This window comes from Coturnix japonica, chromosome 14, assembly GCF_001577835.2.
Source record: "Coturnix japonica isolate 7356 chromosome 14, Coturnix japonica 2.1, whole genome shotgun sequence".
Lineage (NCBI taxonomy): Eukaryota > Metazoa > Chordata > Aves > Galliformes > Phasianidae > Coturnix > Coturnix japonica.
This window is the reverse complement of record NC_029529.1, coordinates 8,666,443-8,686,147: the sequence shown is the minus strand read 5'-3', so window position 1 is coordinate 8,686,147 and position 19,705 is coordinate 8,666,443. Positions and strand designations below refer to the sequence as shown.

General features: G+C 39.2%; 1 protein-coding gene across 6 annotated transcripts in view; it reads left to right on the top strand.

Annotated features, from left to right (window-relative positions):
- CIITA (class II major histocompatibility complex transactivator) overlaps nt 1–19,705 on the top strand; it is a 29,318-nt gene that overhangs the window by 4,003 nt on the left and 5,610 nt on the right. For 3 of the 6 annotated variants that reach the window (XM_015877101.2, XM_032447746.1, XM_032447749.1), the window contains 14 exons: nt 7,420–7,560; nt 8,314–8,442; nt 8,877–8,936; nt 10,275–10,358; nt 10,985–11,035; nt 11,566–11,712; nt 12,945–13,085; nt 13,224–13,280; nt 13,904–13,969; nt 14,382–16,098; nt 16,200–16,373; nt 16,473–16,544; nt 17,706–17,786; nt 18,901–18,993. In XM_015877101.2, coding sequence (XP_015732587.1) covers nt 7,420–7,560; nt 8,314–8,442; nt 8,877–8,936; nt 10,275–10,358; nt 10,985–11,035; nt 11,566–11,712; nt 12,945–13,085; nt 13,224–13,280; nt 13,904–13,969; nt 14,382–16,098; nt 16,200–16,373; nt 16,473–16,544; nt 17,706–17,786; nt 18,901–18,993 — 3,013 coding nt within the window. The other 3 variants (XM_032447747.1, XM_032447748.1, XM_032447750.1) reach the window with 3 other exon arrangements.

The window sequence follows — 19,705 nt, the reverse complement described above, 5'->3', positions numbered from 1 at the left end:
AGCAGGCTTCCTGCAAATGTGTGGGAAGAGTAAAACATGGATCAGTTATAATCCTTATACTCTAATACCTGTGCAAAGGCAATCCTACTTTTGGTCTGTTTGAAATCCAGCATAAAAAGAAAAAATAAATAAAACAATATTGTATTTGATTTAAGAAGCCTACAATCACTTCCTTTTGCTGTACTTTCCCGGGAACCTTTGCAAGGAGAAACCGCTACAGGTGTGAAACATAAAATACCTGCTTTCCTCATGCTTTAGTGGCGATCCTCATGATACAACACAATATATTTTTTTACTTGCTTGTCTGCATCTGGAGGGAACTACCCTATGGATATGAGCTCTTTCTTTGCCCATAAAAAGGAATCTGAAAAGAAATTATGGCAGTGTTCAAGGAAGTGAAACTGCCAAGCAAATAATAAGAAAAATATTTGGGTATTTAAATCCTTATCCCATAGTTGACCTCCATTCTTGTTTGGCAGTCACATAGTAGACTGGATGTTAAAGATTCTATAAGCCTTCAAACAGCCCTAGAAATTTTGTTGCAGTATTTATCTTATAGCTCTACATTATGCTATAATAATAAGATACTTACTGGGCCCCCCAGTACAGGAGAGACAAGGACATACTGGAAAGAATCCCAGTATAGATGATGAAGGGATAGGAGCTGAGAGAGCCAGTGCTGTTCAGCCTGGAGAAGGCTCTGGGGGTCTTGTCAGTGTTCATAAATACCTGAATGAAGAGGGTGTTTCAGGTTTTGCCCAGAGCCTCGGCTTTCTACCCTGGTTCTGTCTTGTTTGGCTTTCCTGAAAGAATTCATTCACAACCTAATCTCTAATTCTGCATTGGAACCTCCAAGTTTTAAATCTATCCCTCATGCAGGGGTGTGTTTTGTGTTGAAGCTTTTGGTACTGCTCTGATTTAGCAGTGACCTTGGCATGTCCACTGGTGTGCCCACACTCCACCTCTACTGGGAGACAAAGATACTGCATAGTAATCCTCTTCAATGAGACAAACATTTTTGGTATTATTTTATTTTCAAGTGACCACATCTTTTATTAATGCTTGGAAGAATTGTGTTGTTTTGTCTTCTCGTGAAGAAGTTGTTTATTCTTGGAAGTGTTGTTTAAAGGCTAACTCAAATGAGGAAACACCTCTGCTATTGCAGGCCAAAGTCTCTCAACTTTTTTTTTCACTTCATCTTTTTGATGCTGACTGAGTGAATCTTTTATTTTAGTTGAAGTTCGTATTTTGCTCAAACCTCCTTTATGCGTCTTCAGATGCAAGTATAAATCTTTTTAAGGAGATCCTACCTAGAGTAAGAAGGATTATTTTGGGTGCTACGGCTTCTGATGACCATGCATTGCTTAACCTCATGCTGAAGGAAGATGTGATACCCAAGGAGTATCACCAGGCCTTACTCCATGCAAAAAGACAGAGAGGACCTACCTAGGAAGATATCACTGACATTTAAGGAAAAGTAGGATCTGTATTTGAACACTTTGGGTACCCACCATTGTTTAAACCTCTGTGGCAATAAACCTCAAAGCACGACAGTCAATGAGCCAACAGGAACCAAGTACTTATCTGGTAAATCAGATTTCTCTTTTTGTATTGTTAAAGATTTACTTTTGTTTATTCTGACATAGTGCAAAGTGCATCAGTGGGGAGCAGCCAAGGAAGAGAAGAGAGCAGAATGTAACCCAAGAGCAGCTAAAAGCAGGTCCACCCATTTAGGATAGCTCTCCAATAGTCATTTACATAGTCAGTCCATAACAAAATTTAATCCTTGATATCTTTGTAGAATGAGAAATGCAAAGTAGGTCAATGACCACAGTAAGGTCAGTTTTTGTCAACTGACATCTCAACCATTGATACCCTGAGCAGGATTTGTTCATGACCCATCCTGAAAGCTCATGGTCAGGATATCACTCATCTTTTTCAAGCGTGTATACGAAGAACATTCTCTATTGCAAATTCCAGCTGCCAATAAGCACAAAAATTACAATATATGTAACAGACCGCTGCATGTTTAAGGGGAGGGGGAACTTAATGACTTAAGAAGCTGGATTCAAGTATTGTGAGGTTCTTAGATGGCAGAAGGGAAGATAAAAATTTGAAGTCCTTATAATTGTGAGTTTGTAAACTTACTTAACTTTTAAGTCTTGCCCATCAGAAGATTAATGTTGTGTATAATGGAGAACAGAAATAGCGTTGGGATAATCCCAACATGGTCCATCCTGTGTGAAAGATAACTTCAGCTTAGTTAAATTACTCAGAATGACTTTTAGAAAACAATTCTAAAAGGATAATGAAAGAATAATTAGTAGAATATGCAGATAGTCTTGTAAAACTGATGGGAGAACACTGGGCTGCAGCACAGGGCTGTGTGTGAAGTTTTTCCTCTCCTGTAATATGGTTTTGGGCAACGCTTTTCAGGGCATTTCTGAGAAGAAATAATATAGTTCATTAGTGGGAAAATACTGAACTGGAAGATCTTAGTGCTGTTCTTACATTCAAATTAATACCAAGGAGTCATATTTAAATGTGGAAAATCACAGCAAGTAGCCTAAGGTGACATAAGCTGGGACAACATATAGTCTGCTTTTAATTAAATCCCTGAGATGCTTGTAAACACATCCGCTGCTTCTCATTTTTGTAATGCTCATGCCTAAAATCTTCATCCCAAAATCATAATCCTGTCATGCCTGACTCTGTATTTCTGTCACAAAGCTTGGATTAATTGAAGACATGACAGAGGGAAACCAAAGTATACCAGAATAAGCATTAGTCTTCATCCATCGCATGTTCAACCATTGTCACTATTTTCTAGATTTTGTAATTAGAAGCAAAGCTTAAAGAAGTAGCTTCAAAAATATACGTTTACCAGGAAATGACTCAAACTATTTGACTAAACTTCCTTTAAAGCAATTTTTTTTTTTTTTTTAAGTTTCTTTTTCCAATCTGTTCATTATCAGATCTGTGTTCAATGACTTTCACTTGGCAAAGATAGCACAGGTCAGGAACCAAGTGATACCAGCAGGTCTGGAATAATCTTTATAATATCTGGTTGAGAAAGCTTCAGATTTCCTCCACTTGCAAAGTGCATCATTTACATCAATTTGGCAGTGCTTCCAGTACCCACTGGTACATTTTGCTTGCTCCTTTTGCTGTAGAGCAGCTTATCTTCATTTTGAATCAGCAAAAACTGAAGCACAAAAGCAGGTGCTCATCTAAAGAGTTTAGGCACTTCTCAGCTGTCTTGCAGACTCCTATCCTCTTTATACTCTGTGTCTGAGACCGTCATTAGAGATTAGTCCATTAGATGAACCAGTACTCTGATTTGCTCCAGCAATTCTTTCCTTCTGTTCCTTAGCAGCTATGGCTGTTGTGCACAAAGTGTAGCTACATTAATTGGAATTCCAGTAAACAACTAAACTTGTTTGTTCTCCAAACTTTCAATCTTGAAGTACATTGATTATACCAAGGGATTACAGCCTTAGGAATGATAAAGTTTGCCTATGGGACTGATAAAGGAGCCTGTGATTTGTGGGGTTGTGCTGCATTAACAATAACCCCACCTGATTTCTAGGGGTTTTCCTTGCAATTACTATTCCCAGGAAAGAAAGAGCTTTATCTCTTCTAGGTTAACGTGTTCCCACGGAACCTGGTGGAAGTGGAGCTAAAGGAAAAAGGCTTACACAGGTCAGCAGCTGCTCTGCTCATAGGACCTGCTGCTGCCTTGTGAGGAAGCTAACTATTACCAAGTGGCTGACCAAAAACTTGCAAGTCCTGGATACCACTGACTTGATCAAATCTCACTGCTTTCCTTTCCCCTTCAAACCCTGGAACTTTGTTAGAAGCTATCACTTACAAGAAGCATTTGCTCATTTGAGGATAAGTTCACTTTTTAAAGCAGTTTCTAACTTGTGTATGTCTTTGCATAATAATAAAAATAATTGAAAAATAGGAATTGTCAAGCGGAAGTAATTATAGGCATTGTGGTAGGAACACTCATTAGGTAAGTTAATTTTCATCTTTGTCTTATGCCAGATAGGCACCAGCAAGGTGTGACTCAGTCTGAGATTCATTAGATGAATAAACACTGTCTGTTAAATGGTGGTACCAGCAAACTCTGAATGTCGTGTAAGTTAGACAAGTTTTATCTTGCATAGAGCACCATACTTGTCAGTTTGGACCAAGGGCAAATGCCACTTGCAGAAGGTACCAAATTGGCTTTGTTTTGGCGGTTTGTAACCATGTGAAGGACACTTTCACTTCTGTTTGAGCAAATGGAGCATCAAGGTAAGAGTGTTTGCATGCTGCCTGCTTTATTCTTTGCAAGGGACTGTTAAACAGTGTGACTTTGGGACAGATTTGAAATGGGAGAAAAACTGAGAATTCTGGGGAACACCAAACCTTGTTCCGCCAACTCACAACCAGTTTCAGTTTCCAAGTGGATAAATGGTTCCGTTCCTACCAAGCAGCAAGTGCGGGCTCTTCGTAGCTGTGCCGAGTGACAGGTACCAATGCTTACTGTACAGGGCTGCTGGAAGGAAGCTTCCTCTTAGTTTTCCTCTTAGGAATTCCCCTAAGCCTCTAACATTTCAGCTGTGACTTGCCTGGCTCATTTCCTCCTTATTTCTATGAACCGAGCAGTGAGAGCAGCTCTCCCGCTGTTCTGGTGCTGAATCCAGATTGAAGGAACAGGAACCACCTGCTTTCCTAAGGTCAGTTTTTGCTCAATTCTCCACTGCTATGCTTTTGTCATGATGAATTCATCTTATCTTACCTGCTGTGAAGAACTGTTACTGTCTTGTTTATCAACACCTGGACTTGTATTGCTTGAAGTATTCTTAGGATGAAGTCTGAAGTAGAGGGGGTGAGATTCTGGAGGACTTTTAGTTACATTAATTGTTTGAAAATGTATAGTTTCAGGTTTTGAGGGGAACATGCTTGTACTCTGTATAGCTACTGTTTATACAGAAAGTGAAACTGCGGAGTATTGGAATAAACTAGCTAGTTTCTGTTCTTCTGACTCCTCTGGCAAGAAAATGTTCTGGTTTAGGAGGGTAGAGGTTCTGATGGAGAAGGTCTCTGAATATGAAGGTAGTTTGTCTGGTAAAATATAGGCAAGGGGTCTGCTCTGCCACTTCATATCACCTCCCTGCTGAGATGGGAGAGAGGGGCACAGCTGTGACAGCAGAGGCACTGCTGGGTTCAGGAGTCAAATTCTGCTCTCAGAGATTTTCTCAACTCTGACACCTGCAGGACAGCACATGAGCAGCCTGCCCACACTGAGCTATCGACCAGGCAAGACTGGTGAGGCTTTGGGGTTTGTTTCTCTAATCTGTTGATCGTCACTATACGATGAAGTTCACAGAAAGGCAGAAAATCATTCTGGCTGACATCTGTACTTTTTCAAACTGCTCTAAACTCATCTGATGGAAGCAAAGGAGAGTAAGGTAGGACATACAGCAGATTCTTTTCCAGCATCATCTCAGTTCTTCCATTTTAGACTACTGCATAAGTAAGATGCCTGCTGTTAGGTTAAAGTATTATCTTTTGTTTAATCACATGATACAGCAGGAAAAGATAAACAGGCTTTCATACATAAGCTTCTCATAGGTTTGAAATAGAACCCCAAACTTCCAGTGCTAAATATAAGCTGGGCACTTTGCTTCCTAAACTGATATAAAAATTAAATTGTAAGGCAAGGTTCTTCTGTTGTACGTTTTCCAGGGCCATGGATGTTCTGCAAGGCCCAACTTGTTTAGATTTTACATTAATTCAACACAGAGCATGCAGCAACAATTTGAGAAATTAACGTGATATGTTTATAACCTCCTTCTTGGTTCTCATGAAGGTTTGTCAACTTCTGCTTTCCATTTATAGTAGGGCAGGCAATAACCACAATTTTTTGTAATGTTGGTAATGTAATGAGGCCACACGGTATGAAAAATGAGAAGTACCTGAGTGTAGGTCACTCCTACACGTGGGGTGTTGCTGTGTCCACCTGCTCTCCTAAGATTTAGCTCTAGATTTGGGTGTCCTCTGCAGAAGAATGCAGAGAGGTCCATTTCCAAGATGCACAAAGGGACAGCTCCACTCAGGACTGGGAAGGAAATGAGGATTAGTTCATAAGAAAGTAGCTTGTGGTAGTGTGACTGGTTCTGCTTGCTGCCTTCACCTCAAAATATGATTCTCAATACCAGTCTGAAACTTCCATGGTTGCAGTGTGTGACCAGCTATTTTAACAGGGTGCAGACTGGAAAATGTGCTGGTTGTCCATTTCACGTTAGTATCTGAGTATTATGGTGGATTGAATGACTTGGATCATCAACACAGATAGCAATCATATCAGAGATCTGTAAGCACTGAGAAGCCAATATTTGTTGTGGAAATTGATAAAGATGATGAGTAACCAACATGTGCAGTTATCCCACTATCTGTGGAATGTTTGAGCTTATGCTGGCGCTTGCTGCACTAACTGGAACCATACAGAAGGGATTTAAAATGAGATGGAGAACAGATAAACTTTATCTAAAGAAACATAGAAACGAAGCCGTTCCCAGTCCATACAGAAATGTGGGAGAGCAGCAGGGAGCACAGGAGTACACAGAGAGTTCTCTGGATTTTGTATGGCACTCTAAAATGCTTATCAATTCTTAGCTCATGAGCAGGTACTCACACAAGTTCTTAATGTATCTATAGTATAAATGCTTTTTTTTATTTGTCTAGTGCAGGCAGATATTGCTAAGTCTGGAAAGAAAATGGATTTTAAAATTACTGTGATAAATTTTACAGTGCAAGCAAGTGCCCTGTTACTAGAAATGAATTCCAAATGTGATCATACACAGTAAACCATAAAGTTTGGGGAAGAGCTATATAAAATAGCTGTGCGATCTTTTGGAGTTCTTTTCTGTGCTGAGGGGATGTCTCCTAGTGATGTCTGCAAGTCTCATGAGCTCGGATGCAACATCCCAGCCAGAAGCTGCTGACCCTGAACAGACATTGTCAAAGCTGTACAGCATGGGGTACTTCTTCCATCCTCTTCACTGCAGTCTCCTCATTACCTCAATAGCTGCTTGATCTGCACTTGCACCACTTATATTCTGATGAAGTTACAGAAGTTGCACTTTATTTAGTACTTGCCAGGTTGTTTTGGGCCACATGGTCAGACTGCAGTATCCCAATCTCTTGAATAGAGTGAAAAATGGGTGAGTCTCATAAGACTGACTTAAAATTACAGACCTAGATGCAGATAGCAATGAGACTCACCCATAAGACCAATGAGAACAGTTTAAGTGCTGTCAGATTTCAATGGCTTATGATCAACAGAAAGCCACAGTGCTAGACTTTTATTTTTGATTGACAAAAGTTGTCTCTGTCATAGCTCACTGGTTTGTGATCTGATTTCAGACAACAAGAGACAAATCATGGATTCAGCATCTGTGCCTGAAAATGGCTATCTTGATTTGCTGCTTTGTGATATTGATCCAGTGCATCTATTTACATTCTCAGATCCTAAGTCATCTGGAAATGAAGTCGAATTTTTTGCAGGTTAGTAATGCACTAAAAAGCACTTGAATAATTTAGATAGAAGTCATTGCCACCTCTTCAAGATTAAGTGGCCATCCAATGGCAGTTCATTGTGGTGGCTGGACTGAATTCACAAGGTACGTTGTTTTGCAGTATGATAATTTTGTTTGTATAAGTATATAAAACAGTGACTGCTTCCAGAAAATACCACGTATTTAAAGACAAGTGCAAGGTGCTGAACCTGGTCCAGAGCAATCCCAAACATCAGTGCCAACTGGAGAGTGAGTGGATGGAGAGCCTCTCTGAGCTGAAGAACTTGGGGGAACTGGTTGATTAAAAACTTGACATGAGCTGGCAATGTGCACTTGCAGCACAGAAAGTCAATCCTATTCCATGCTACATCAGAAGAACCGTGACCAGAAGGGTGAGGGAGATGATTCTTCCCCTCTGCTCCACCCCTGTGAGACCCCACTGGCAGTGGTGCTTCAGCTCTGGGGCCCCCTGCACAAGAAAGACATTGGAGCAGTTGGAGCAGGTCCAGAGGAAGGCACAAAGATGCTCAGAGGTCTAGAGCACCTCTCCTATGGAGGCAAGCTGTGAGAGCTGGGGTTGTTTAGCCTGAGAAAGAGAAGGCTCTAGGATGATCTCATTGGAGCCTTGCAATACTTAAAGAAGGATTAAAAGAAAGATGGGGAAGAGACTACGAGGGTGTGTAGTGATGTGTCCTTAGCTATGGTATCTGTTAAACCAATGCTAACTCCTTTTTCATTCTAGATCCTGAAATTGATACCTGCAACTATGAACAATTTAATAATATGGATTTCCTGTGTACGGTGGAAAATGAAGAAAATGAGGATGAATTGTATCTCTCTTCCAGTGCCAGAGATGCTTATGCTAGAATAGGTATGAAAGCTTTCTTTTTTTTTTTTCAACACTTGATATCTTAACATGATCATTCTTTTCTACCCATTTGGTCAACCGATCTTTCTTACAAATTCTATTTTCACTCTGAAGCAGTGGCATATATTCAAGGGTCCTCATGCACAATGAGTCTAACCTTGGTACCTAAAACCATGCATTGTGGGGAAACAGATGAACAGCAGCCAGTGGCTGTCAGGGGAAAATCTCTCTATTAATGGCTTCTTCTGCTTAATACTTCCTGTCTCCACTTCTCCTTTCTCATGTTCTTTGTTTCCTGACCAACAATTTACAAGAAAATCTTAATTTAACTCTGTTATTTCAGTTATATTGCAGAACTCTGTGAAAAGTAGTAAACAATTTTTACTGTGAAACATAGTGTGGTATTACTGTTTTCCTGTCTCTTTTCTTCTTTGTAGCTGAATTAGCAGAATATGTACTCAAGGATCCGCATGAGAAGCAGGTGGAAGATGCTTTTGGTAAGATTTATGTAGACAAGTTTAATTTTCATCATGACAGAGTTCTGGATAACACCTTGCACTGTACTTCATGCTCATAATTAGAACACTAGCAGGGTTTCTGTCATCAGCTATCCCTGTCCACCTTCAGCTTTCTCTCACCCAGGGACTGTGTCCTGACGAATTCTGGGGATATTTTGTTTTTTGCAGGATTTTCTCTGTGATAGCAGTTGCATCTGTGGCCAAACATGTGGCCAAACAAAGCAATAGGGTAGGCATTCCTTGACTTGCAGTGTATGCCTACAAGAAGCTTATCAGCATTTGACACAGATGATGTGCATATATTCGATAAGCCTGACACACCAAGAGGACTTATCACATGTAAAAATTCCGTTCATGCACCCTTATTTCTGTCTAGGATGCACTAAGTTGCCTGAGAAACCATGTCAGCATTTACTTCTCCCAGATCTACGCAGGAATGGTAAAAATATACGCAGTGAATGATTTCTTCATATCAGTACTTGATCGGAGATATTTGCTTGACATCTTGAGTTCTGACTGTGGCACAAATGCAGCAGTTTACTGTTCTAGAGAATCTGTATTAATGTGTGGCTACTGAGAAATATATAGATTCAGAAAGATTCACACAATATCTGCACATCCTCTTTTATGCTTGGGGAAAGTAATTTGAAATTGCTTGCTAAAGGTCACACCATATCCAGGACAATTAATTCTGGCTACAAGATGCCCATGTGACCTTTAAAATGTTTTTTACCTCTCCCTGGTGTATTTAGAATTCAGAGTGAAGAGGTTGAACCTAATGGCAAAATTGGTGCTGATCATGGAGGAAATGAGATCCTATATTAATATTTATGTATTTTCCTGTAGAAGAATGGTACAGGTAGCTTCACTGTTTTATAACACAAAAAATATATAAACAGTTTAGAAACCTTTACTTTTCCTCTAAAAGAATTAATTTTTTCCATATATATAATGACTGAGTACCTTTACTGGTACAGAGATCACACAAATGCTCTAATCTAGCTGAGATCCAGCTATGATGTTTAATTATTTGCACATAATTAGTAGTGTTTAAGTAGCCACTGAATTTCTCACAGTACATCAATGTCTTCACTCTGAAAACTAACACAGAGTGACAGAATCTATGGCTGGAGTTCTGAGGGCTTTCTAGATCCTATAGATTTGGGTGTGTTTTGCAGAATGATTTTTGTCGTTCATCTCTTATTTGGATCATGTTTCATCACTGCTGTCTTCTTGTGTCATTCTCTCACTTTTATCTCCTCCTGTAACATTTCTAGAAGAACAAAGGTTGAGATTTGCAATATTTCATCTTTTTAGCAGGGAGCCTTATTTTGGATGAAATGGCTCTTGAAAACACTGAGAAATTCACTGACGTAAAGATGCAGAAATGTCACAAAAGAAGTAAGTAAAAGCAATGAGAGCCTGAAAGGCTCTAGAGTTTGGATTCAAAATTTGGATTAGAGTACTCTGGTTTTATATGCAGCCTCAGTGCATTTCTCATGTAGCTCTTCAGTGACACAAGCAGATGTGCTTCCCCTGATTTTTCTTATCCTGTATAGACATGAAGTGAAAACTCCCCCCAGAACATTCTTCACAATTTGCAGAATTTGTTTTCCTGTAACATGACATTAACCGTGTTATATTCCCCTCCCTCCTCCCAACTTTTTTGTTATTGTTGTTTTCTATGTGAGAGTGTCAACTTTTTTTGCAGTGTATCTACAGCTTAGCAAGCATTAGTTCAACTATTTCCTCTTTAACAGTAAGAAAAACAGCAAAAAATCAAAATCAAAATCAAAATCTAGAGCCAAAGTCAAACTTCAGGATCACAGTAAACTAATACAGCACTATTCACATTCATGTTTAATGTACTGGACTAATGCAGTTCTGAAGTAGCTGAATTGATTGAACTTGTTAGCATCCTCTTTTACTTTCAAGTGTTAAAATAAGTTTCTACAATGGAAACTTAAAAACAACAAACTGACTTCTCTTTCTGTCATTTACCGTCCCCTTTCTTTCATCCTTTTTAGGCTCTGCAGAGAATTGCTCTGATGCTTCAGAACCTAAATACAAGAAAATTGGTAAGATACTGGCTGAATAGGAAAAGATTATTGACCATACATTGCCTCATGTTCCATAGTGCCTTCCTGTGTTACATGTAGCTCTGCCTTGTAAAGATCAGCTGACATAGATTTTACAATTAGCATGCTGGTGCATTTTCATGCTTCAGTGCTTTCAGTTGAGTAGAAACTGCTGTAGAATCACATGCTTCTTACTATGCAGCAGTCCAGTTCATGATAGAAAAATGACTTTGTCTGTGTCTAGAGAGGCACAGTTGAGCTTCTCTAAACCCACCTGAGGGCATGAAGAAGACCAGTGGAGAACTGGAGCAGTGACAAACTGTAACTTTTTTCATGTACACCTTTGATTTATGATGTATTATGTGACTGAACAAAAGAGGATCAATACCAGGAAAGAATCAGGTTTTTATAATATCTATTGATCCGTTTTATGATATCTATTAATACCTCTTCCATAGCCCCCCCAGCTTCTAGCAATGGAGTAACTTTCTCTTTTTGGTTTTTATCTCATTTTTCTTTTTACTTTTAAGTGGATGCCCCTGCAGTACCAACAGGGAATGGATGTTTCCTTACGATGTCTCCATTCAGCCATTCATCTGACTGCACCTCACTAACTCACCAGCACATGTCCTTTTCAGTTCCTGCTATCAATGCACTGGGAAGTTTTGTAATTCCTGGTATGTACCACACAGCTGTAGCTGTGCACTCTTACACTGGTTGTTTTATTGCATCTTGTAAGTTTGGTCACTGACTGTGAACAGTAGTGTGGAAAACAATTTAACAGCTATTTCAGTCCAAGACTTAAAATTGAGACGCTCACTAACAAAATGAAAATGTTCAAGATAAATTTGCCCCTAACTGAATAGAACGAATCTTCTGTTTAATTGGTGAAGTGCAGGTTAATAAAGAAGAGATCAGAGTTATTTAATATAAACTAATATAAAAGTTAACTATTGGTCTTAAAAGAATAGGAAATAATAAAATTTTCGAGAACAAACTTTTGTTTAGTTCCAATTTCTTTCTCATCCAGGTGTTTGTAAAGGGCTGCTAGGTGATTGTATTTAAGTGATACGTGCCATCTGTGTCTTTGCAATAGCAGACCAAAATCTAGTGTGGAGTTTTTTCACAAAAAGTGAATTGTTATCCAAGTGATGGGCTGAGTAGCCACCTTGGTTTGATCATGTTCTATAAAGCAGGTGTGCAGGCTGCACTGGCAAGTGCTAATGACAAAGACTCACAATTTAATACCTCTTGCTGTTAAACCTATGCTGGGAATGAATCCAAAAGCTTTGTGTAATTTTGAAGTCTGGGGGTATCTCTGTGAATCTAGGTGAAACACCATGAAGTAGTGGAAGACGTTCTGTCACATGACAGAAACTCAGAGCTATGTATGACTGAGTTACAAACACCCAATCAACAAAAAATTCCCTGGTTTAAGGTCAGAGGGAGGATGGTCACTGGCTGCTTGTACAGCTGTGTTATGGAGTTCTGTGCAAAGGGTAAACATTCATTCTGATCTGTAGTATCGATACATTTTCTCTCTTCTTGATCTGTGGTCTGCACATTTATGGATTTTTCCCTGAGTACATTGCCTTAATGTTAATAGACTTTGTCGTTTGACTGTCAAGACACAATGGTCACTCAACACTGGGTAATCCCCTGTATTTCCCACTTATGTTACCTTTTAAGAGTTGATTCTGATGGGGTCTGTGTCCCTCATGTGACTTCATGAGCTGTAAAAAAACATAAAGTCATGCAGTTCTGTTTGATAAAGTCTCTGCTGGAAGTATTTGCCCAGAAAGTACAAAAAAAGATAATTATCTTTGAGAAGGCTGTTTAGTTGTTGTTTTTAGAAACCTTTTGAAACAATAAGACTGAAAACAGGAGAGTAATGATACTGCTGTTTCAGGGTCTTCAGTACCTTTCATTCCAGAGTGTCTGCCACTTAGCATGAAAGACAACAGAGAGAACATAGACTTTGTGGATCCTGCTCAGCAGAAAATTAATCATTTTCTTGGAAATGGCACATCTAATGCTATAAAATATCCAGGTAAGAACTATACTTTTATCTGCATAAATAGTCAGAAAGTACTGGAAAAGTCATTGCTGTTAATATAAGTACTCGACTCTCTCATTTCATTCACTAATAGCTGTGATAAACTGAAAACTCTCATTTGTTTCTTGTCAGCACTGAATTCCTCCTCTGAATTAATGGTATCCCCAAGTTTTCAAGTTAATTTAAATGGTAAGTATAACATCAGTTTGCATATATACAGTACTTTGGATCAGGGGGAAGAAATACTCCCTTGTATTCAAAGCCAGTTCATCCCTGCTGGTGTTACTAAAGTTGACTTCATTCAAGAAAAAAAAACAACACCAGTGGCATTTCATGCTTTATATTGATGACTGGCTGCTTAGTGTAGTCCAAAGTATGAGGCAGGTAAGGGCTTGTAGATCTACAGGGTCAATTACAGAAAATTCAGCTTCTATTGGAGCTGTAAAACCAATGTCTCATTTAACTAAACAATACAGAAGCATAGTATACAGAAGGGCTTATAAATAGATCAGAGTCTTTTTCAGGCTGTAACAGTCCCAGCTGGGATAGCAGACTTTCCTCTCTACTTTTCTTTCAACACTTAGAGTGCAGGGAGATTTGTTTTTAGTAGTTCCCCTCTTTCCAATCTCTGTGTAATCTGGTGATTACAGCTGCTCGCAGTTTAGTGTTTTGTTGCCATCTGGTGGCGAACCCAGCCCACAAACGCACAATTTTGAAGTAGGAATTACTTGGATTCATTTTCCTGTTAAAATTAATAAAGCTGAATCAGTAACTATTTGAATATCTTTCTCAAGTATATTGTTGTGTTTCAGGCTTAGAAATGTTCAAAGAAGCCCAAGTTCCAGTAATTCTTTCTGAAGAAACTTCAAGAAGACCAAGTGAGTTTATTTCCTTTGAACTTGAAACTTCCACAATTTGCTGTTTTTCCTTCTGAGCAGAATAGAACCTTGTTTTAGGAATTGTCATTCTCAGCAATCTGTTAAGTTGTTCCAACTGCCCTGAGCTCAATTCCTTCTTTTAAGATCTCAGACCTGTACACCTTTGGACATCTAGCTATACATCCTACCCAAGCGATTAGTCTTTATCAGTTTTATCACTTCCATAGATATCTTTAGATACCATTACTGCAGTCTTAACTGAAGTAACTGGAGCTAGATAAATTCAGGCCTACATGCTTTATGGGAACTAATGTATTTTGACCATATTACAGTCATGTGCTTAAAGCACCCTGAAGCAGTGTTGTCATTTTTGGACTGGTTTCTTCAGTTTGCATGTGTGTTTTTTCTCTAGGGTCGGTGGAAGCTTTTTGTACATCGCTTATGGATTACTTCCGAGATGTATGCAAATCTGTGTCTGTGGAGCGTGAAATGTCTCTTGATCACATGTATGTTGATGGTACACTTAGGCAAAGCCAAATTGAAACCAAGCCTGGGAAGAACAGTGTAAAATCAGCGGAAAAGGATTCGGTAACTTACAGTGAGCAAGGGAAGGAAAAGACAGTCCTTGAAAGAGACCAAATATTTGAAATCCCAGGAGGCAAAGAGTTAGAGACTAAAGTGATTGTGGTGCTGGGAAAAGCAGGAATGGGCAAAAGCATTCTTGTTCAGAAGATCTGCCAGGACTGGTCCAACGGCGAGTTTCCTCAGTTTGAATTTGTCTTTTGGTTTGACTGCAAACAAATAAGTTTGCCTGAGAAGTGGTACAGCTTGAAGGATCTACTTCTTGATTTTTTTGTAAAACCTCAGGAGGGAAGCAAAGAGATCTTCGAGTACATACTTCAAAATTCTACTAAGGTCCTTCTGGTTTTTGATGGTTTGGAAGGGTTGCATGGCCATGAGAATTTTCCTCATTGTGCAGCCAGCCACCCTATCAAAGACTTGTGCCGCGTGAAGGAGCTGCTTTCAGGTCTCACCCAAAAGAAGATACTCAATGGCTGTACGTTATTACTTACAGCAAGAACAAAAGAAAAGGTGTGCCAGTATGTGTCCAAAGTGGATAAGACTATTGAAATAGTAGGATTTTCCCCTTGGCAGAGAGAACTGTACATAACCAAATATTTTGAAGGATTATCCTCATGCAATAATGCACTGGATTTAATCAAGGAGTCTGAGTACCTCTTCAGTCATTGTTACAGCCCTGTTATGTGTAGATTTGTTTGTTTTCTCTGTGAGACAATACTTGAAATGGGAGACCAAGGCCTTCCTTCAACTCTTACTACACTCTTCCTGAAATTTGTTCAGCAAAAAATAACGCCTACACAGAAAGATGTTACAGATGTTACACTTGCACACAGTCAAGAGAATCTTGCTTTGCTCGCCTGTATTGCCTGGTGTCTTGAAGAAAAGCAACAAAGTGCCATGAAGAGTGATCTTCTTCCTTCTATGAAAGTTAAAGAGTTTGCTCTGAAGAACGGATTTTTCCTGCCATTTGCATTCCCCAGACATTCAGGTACAGGAGAAGAGGAATATGGGACTATGTTCTCTGATTTTGTCATTCAGAATTTCTTGGGTGCACTTCACCTTATACTAGCAGAAGGCATCAAGGACAAAAGTCTAATAAAGTACCTGTCTTTTCCATCCAAAAAGAAGAAACCTTATGACTGGTTACATTTAGTGCCTCGGTTTTTGGCTGGGCTGTTATTCCTCCAGGATGACACTTACTTCTGCTCCCTTTTAAACAAAGGTGTAAAAAAATCAACCAAGAAGCAGAAAATGCTGCTGAAATATATTAAAAGGTTGCAAATAAACAACCTCTGCCCAGAGAGGTTACTTGGGCTTTTGCACTGTATTTATGAAACACAAAGTGATTATCTCCTGCAGCACGTGGCCTTAAGACTCAGGCCAGACTTATCCTTTCTGGGCGTTGTTCTTACACCACCTGATGTCCATGTTCTGTCCTCTACTTTGGAAAGGTCAAGAAAAGAATTTTCCTTGGATTTGCAAAACAGCAGTATTGACATACATGGGCTAAAAAACTTGGTTGGCCTGAAGAATGTGACATCATTCAGGTTGGTCATTCTGTGTAGATAACGAGTGTCATTCATAAAGCTGTGTGTAGATGACCCTTTCATGAAACAGCAGTTATACCTGTTGTTTTATCACTTCGCAGAGCCTCCCTCAGTGATACAATCAGGCTGTGGAAATATTTAGAACAGACAAAAGACTATGAACTGCTAAGAACATCAACAGAAAAATTTGTTCTTGATCCCTTTAAGGCAAAGACAATGAAAGACATCAGTGACCTCTCTGACCTTGTAGAAGTGCAGAAGTTAATAATCAACTGGTAAGCTTGTTTATGATCAGGATCCCTTTTAAATTCTTTTTAATGCACTGTCTTGGTTACTAAAATGTTTCTCATGCTCTTATTCTGTGATTTATTTAGTGTGCAAGATGCCTCTGGTTGCAGCAGTTATGAAATTCCTGCCATAAAAAATCTGAAAAAACTAGAATTTGCGTAAGTGAAATGCTTCTCTGATGATTGATATCTGATTACATTTAGGGCTGTTGTGGGGATTGTCTACAGTGTGTATTTAGTAAATACACCATAAGGTAAAGCATTAAGTAAAACCCATTTATTTACATTTTGCTCATATTAACTACTTTTAGTAATTTACATCCAACTAAAAAAAAAGTAATTTCTGGATCCTGCAGTGATTCAGATCAACGTGGTTCTATCAATTTTGTTTGATTTTACCAAAATTCAGCTCTTTATATTCAGATACAGATCCCATGTCAGTATGCAAAATGCAAAACTGTGATCTAAATGCCCATGAAAGAATTTTTCACCAGAAATATTCAGCTGTTCTACCTGAATCTTCTGCCCCATCCAAGTTTAACCTGTGAGAGGAAAAGGTCAGAGAATGCCTCCCAAATTAAGTACGTAGTACAGTTTTCCTGGAAGGGGGAAGATTCACTTGGAAACATTGTCCTGAAAAATGAGGTTTATTAGCCCTTACATTTTCCAGACTGTAAAGCAGTTTACAAATGTAGACATTTCTCCCTTCTACTGCTTAAAAGTATCCCATGTTAGGGAATTTGGGAAGAACTTACACCAGTGCAGCGGAGAACTCTCACCAGGTCTTCAACTATTTCTTGTTCTGCATATCTGACCTAGTTCAGAACTATAATGCTTGGCCTCCCTTCTGATTTTATGCTTCTTTCTCAGTTCCTTTCCTACTTTCATTTAATTTTAAAATTCTGGTTAAAATTCCATGCCTTTTAATTAGGCCGATCTTGTTCTGATACAAAAGGAATTCCAAATGAGATTAGCATCTGAGGGATACATTTGATGAGCAGATGCCTAGAGCTGGAATACTGTAGTTCTATTTATGCCTTAAGCTGCACTAGAATGTTCATCTTAAGTTAGTTTGAATTGCCAACAATTGGAGAAAAAATCCACCTCTGTGCAAACAGCTCTGCTCTGTCTGGCTTTGACTTTGTTGGAGCAGAACTACCTCCTGCAGACTGTAGGGAATGGTTGCTTCTGAGGAAGGTGAACTGCCTGGCATCTGGGGCTGTAGGGGAAGAGCTTACTTAACACATTTGTAATTCCTGCTGTTTCCATCCTGACCATGAATCAACTCCAGTGTGTCTATGTCTGTTTATTTTCCTCCAGTCTGGGTCCTGCGTGTGGCCTTCAGGGATTCCTAAAACTCGTGGAAATTCTTGCATCATTTCCATCACTGCAGCATTTAGAGTGAGTAAAGCTAAGGATTAACTTTGCTAATGCTACACCTCAGCAGCCCATGATGAGTGGGGAGTTTGTTTATCCAAGAAACACTATATTTGCAACAGGACTACCTACTTTGATGAACAAACTGAACAACAAAAACACTCAGTGAATATAACTACAAAATGTGAACTAGGGCTCTTCAGCAATATTAGGGCTCACTTAGTAGTGGCTCATTCAATAGCCCTACTATCACCTCCCTGGGTATTACCCAGTGATGAGGTTACTTACAGTGCCCTGTTGCTTGCGCACGTGTTTTTTATTTCTCCTTACAGGTTTTGTAAAAAACATTAAAAAGGTACTCAGCTAGTATCTGCTTTCATTCCGCCCATGAATCTTGGTGCTGTCTTTGCACTTTTCTATACCAGGGGCAACAAGTTATGTCTGAATTTTTAAGCTGTTTTACACCAGAAACAATGGTAGCAACAATAGCCAGTATTCGGTGTCCTGACTGTGGGAAGAGTAATGGGTTTTGAGAGTGCCTTTAGTCAATGGTTCAGCCCATAAGCCATTTCTCTGTATTGTATCTTTTTATGATATTATAGGAAAGCAGCAGGGTCTGAAATTGAAACAAGCCCAATGTATCCTAGTGTTGTCTGTCAGATTGTAAAGGGATCCAGTACCTGAAATATTGATTACCTAAAACTCTTCCACTTGGATACCTGAATGAGGAAAAACTTCTAATGCTCCCTACCTGGCAGAGTTGCTGTTTAGGTAGGGATTTGTGGCTTCTGCTGCATTTTATCAGTTTTGTGTTTCTATGTACACAGGAAATCTTATCCCAACATTGCTGGAACACAGCTATTTCGTAACCATTTTAATAATCCTCAGCATATGGTGGAAGTAAGGCATTAAGTGCTACCATTTGCATATCAAAGGAAATGGGTCAAGCCATTTGACTAGGCTGTAAATTTGAATAGCAGAAAGCAGCTTATTAGAGAAGCTGTGGGATGGTTCTTGCTGATTGAGGCCACTGCTGAGAAGCAGGTTCTCAAGACATACAGAATGTTCTCTAAGGTGAATAAACCATAAAAATTTGTATTCAAAGGAAAGCTAATTCTCTCTTTTTGTCGTCATCCAGCCTTGATGCTCTGAGTGAAAATGGTATAGGAGATGAAGGAGCAAAGAGTCTGTCTGAAGTTTTTCCAACACTGACGTCACTGGAAACATTAAAGTAAGTTTCGGGTTTAACAATTTGGAACTTTTAAACAGAAGTAGATTAAACCGAGGGCCTAAGGAGACTGTGTGTTAATAGTCACAGGCAAGACTAACCCATGGGCACAATAGAGCAATTAATCTATGGACATATTTAATCTGCATATTCATTAGATAAGTAGTTTAATCCTATTGCAATTCCTTATTTCCTCCCAAGGTTTATAATTTGTCTTTTTCCCTGCATTTGGTCCAAACAGATGTAATTTGTGTAAATTGCATTAGAAAATAGAAGATAGGGTACACATGAATTATTGAAATATTTCCGCCAGAGCTGCCTCAAAAAATTAAAGCAATGCAGGGAAGAATGAGGGCCAGGCCAAGGCAGACATATGCTGAGGGCCACAAACATTGAAGGGCAGGAGGAAATAAAGGAAGTGAAGTTGAGATTCAAAGGGAGTTCATCTTGCTGCTTCTGACTTTAATGAGGGAGTGGGAGAGAAACAAGTTGCCAGCCCCAGCCACCACCTCACACAATCAAGACTCCCCTCTGCTGATTCTTCAGAGGACTGAATTTTTCAGTGTGAAAATGCAGTTTACTGTTATCTTTTCCTCCTTTTCAACTCTCTGCTCTTGAAACTGTCCAATTTCACAGCCTTCTGAGGCCATTAGGCTTCCCAGTGTAAATCTTTTTTTTTATTGAAAACACAAGTTACTGCTCTTCGTTTTTCAGA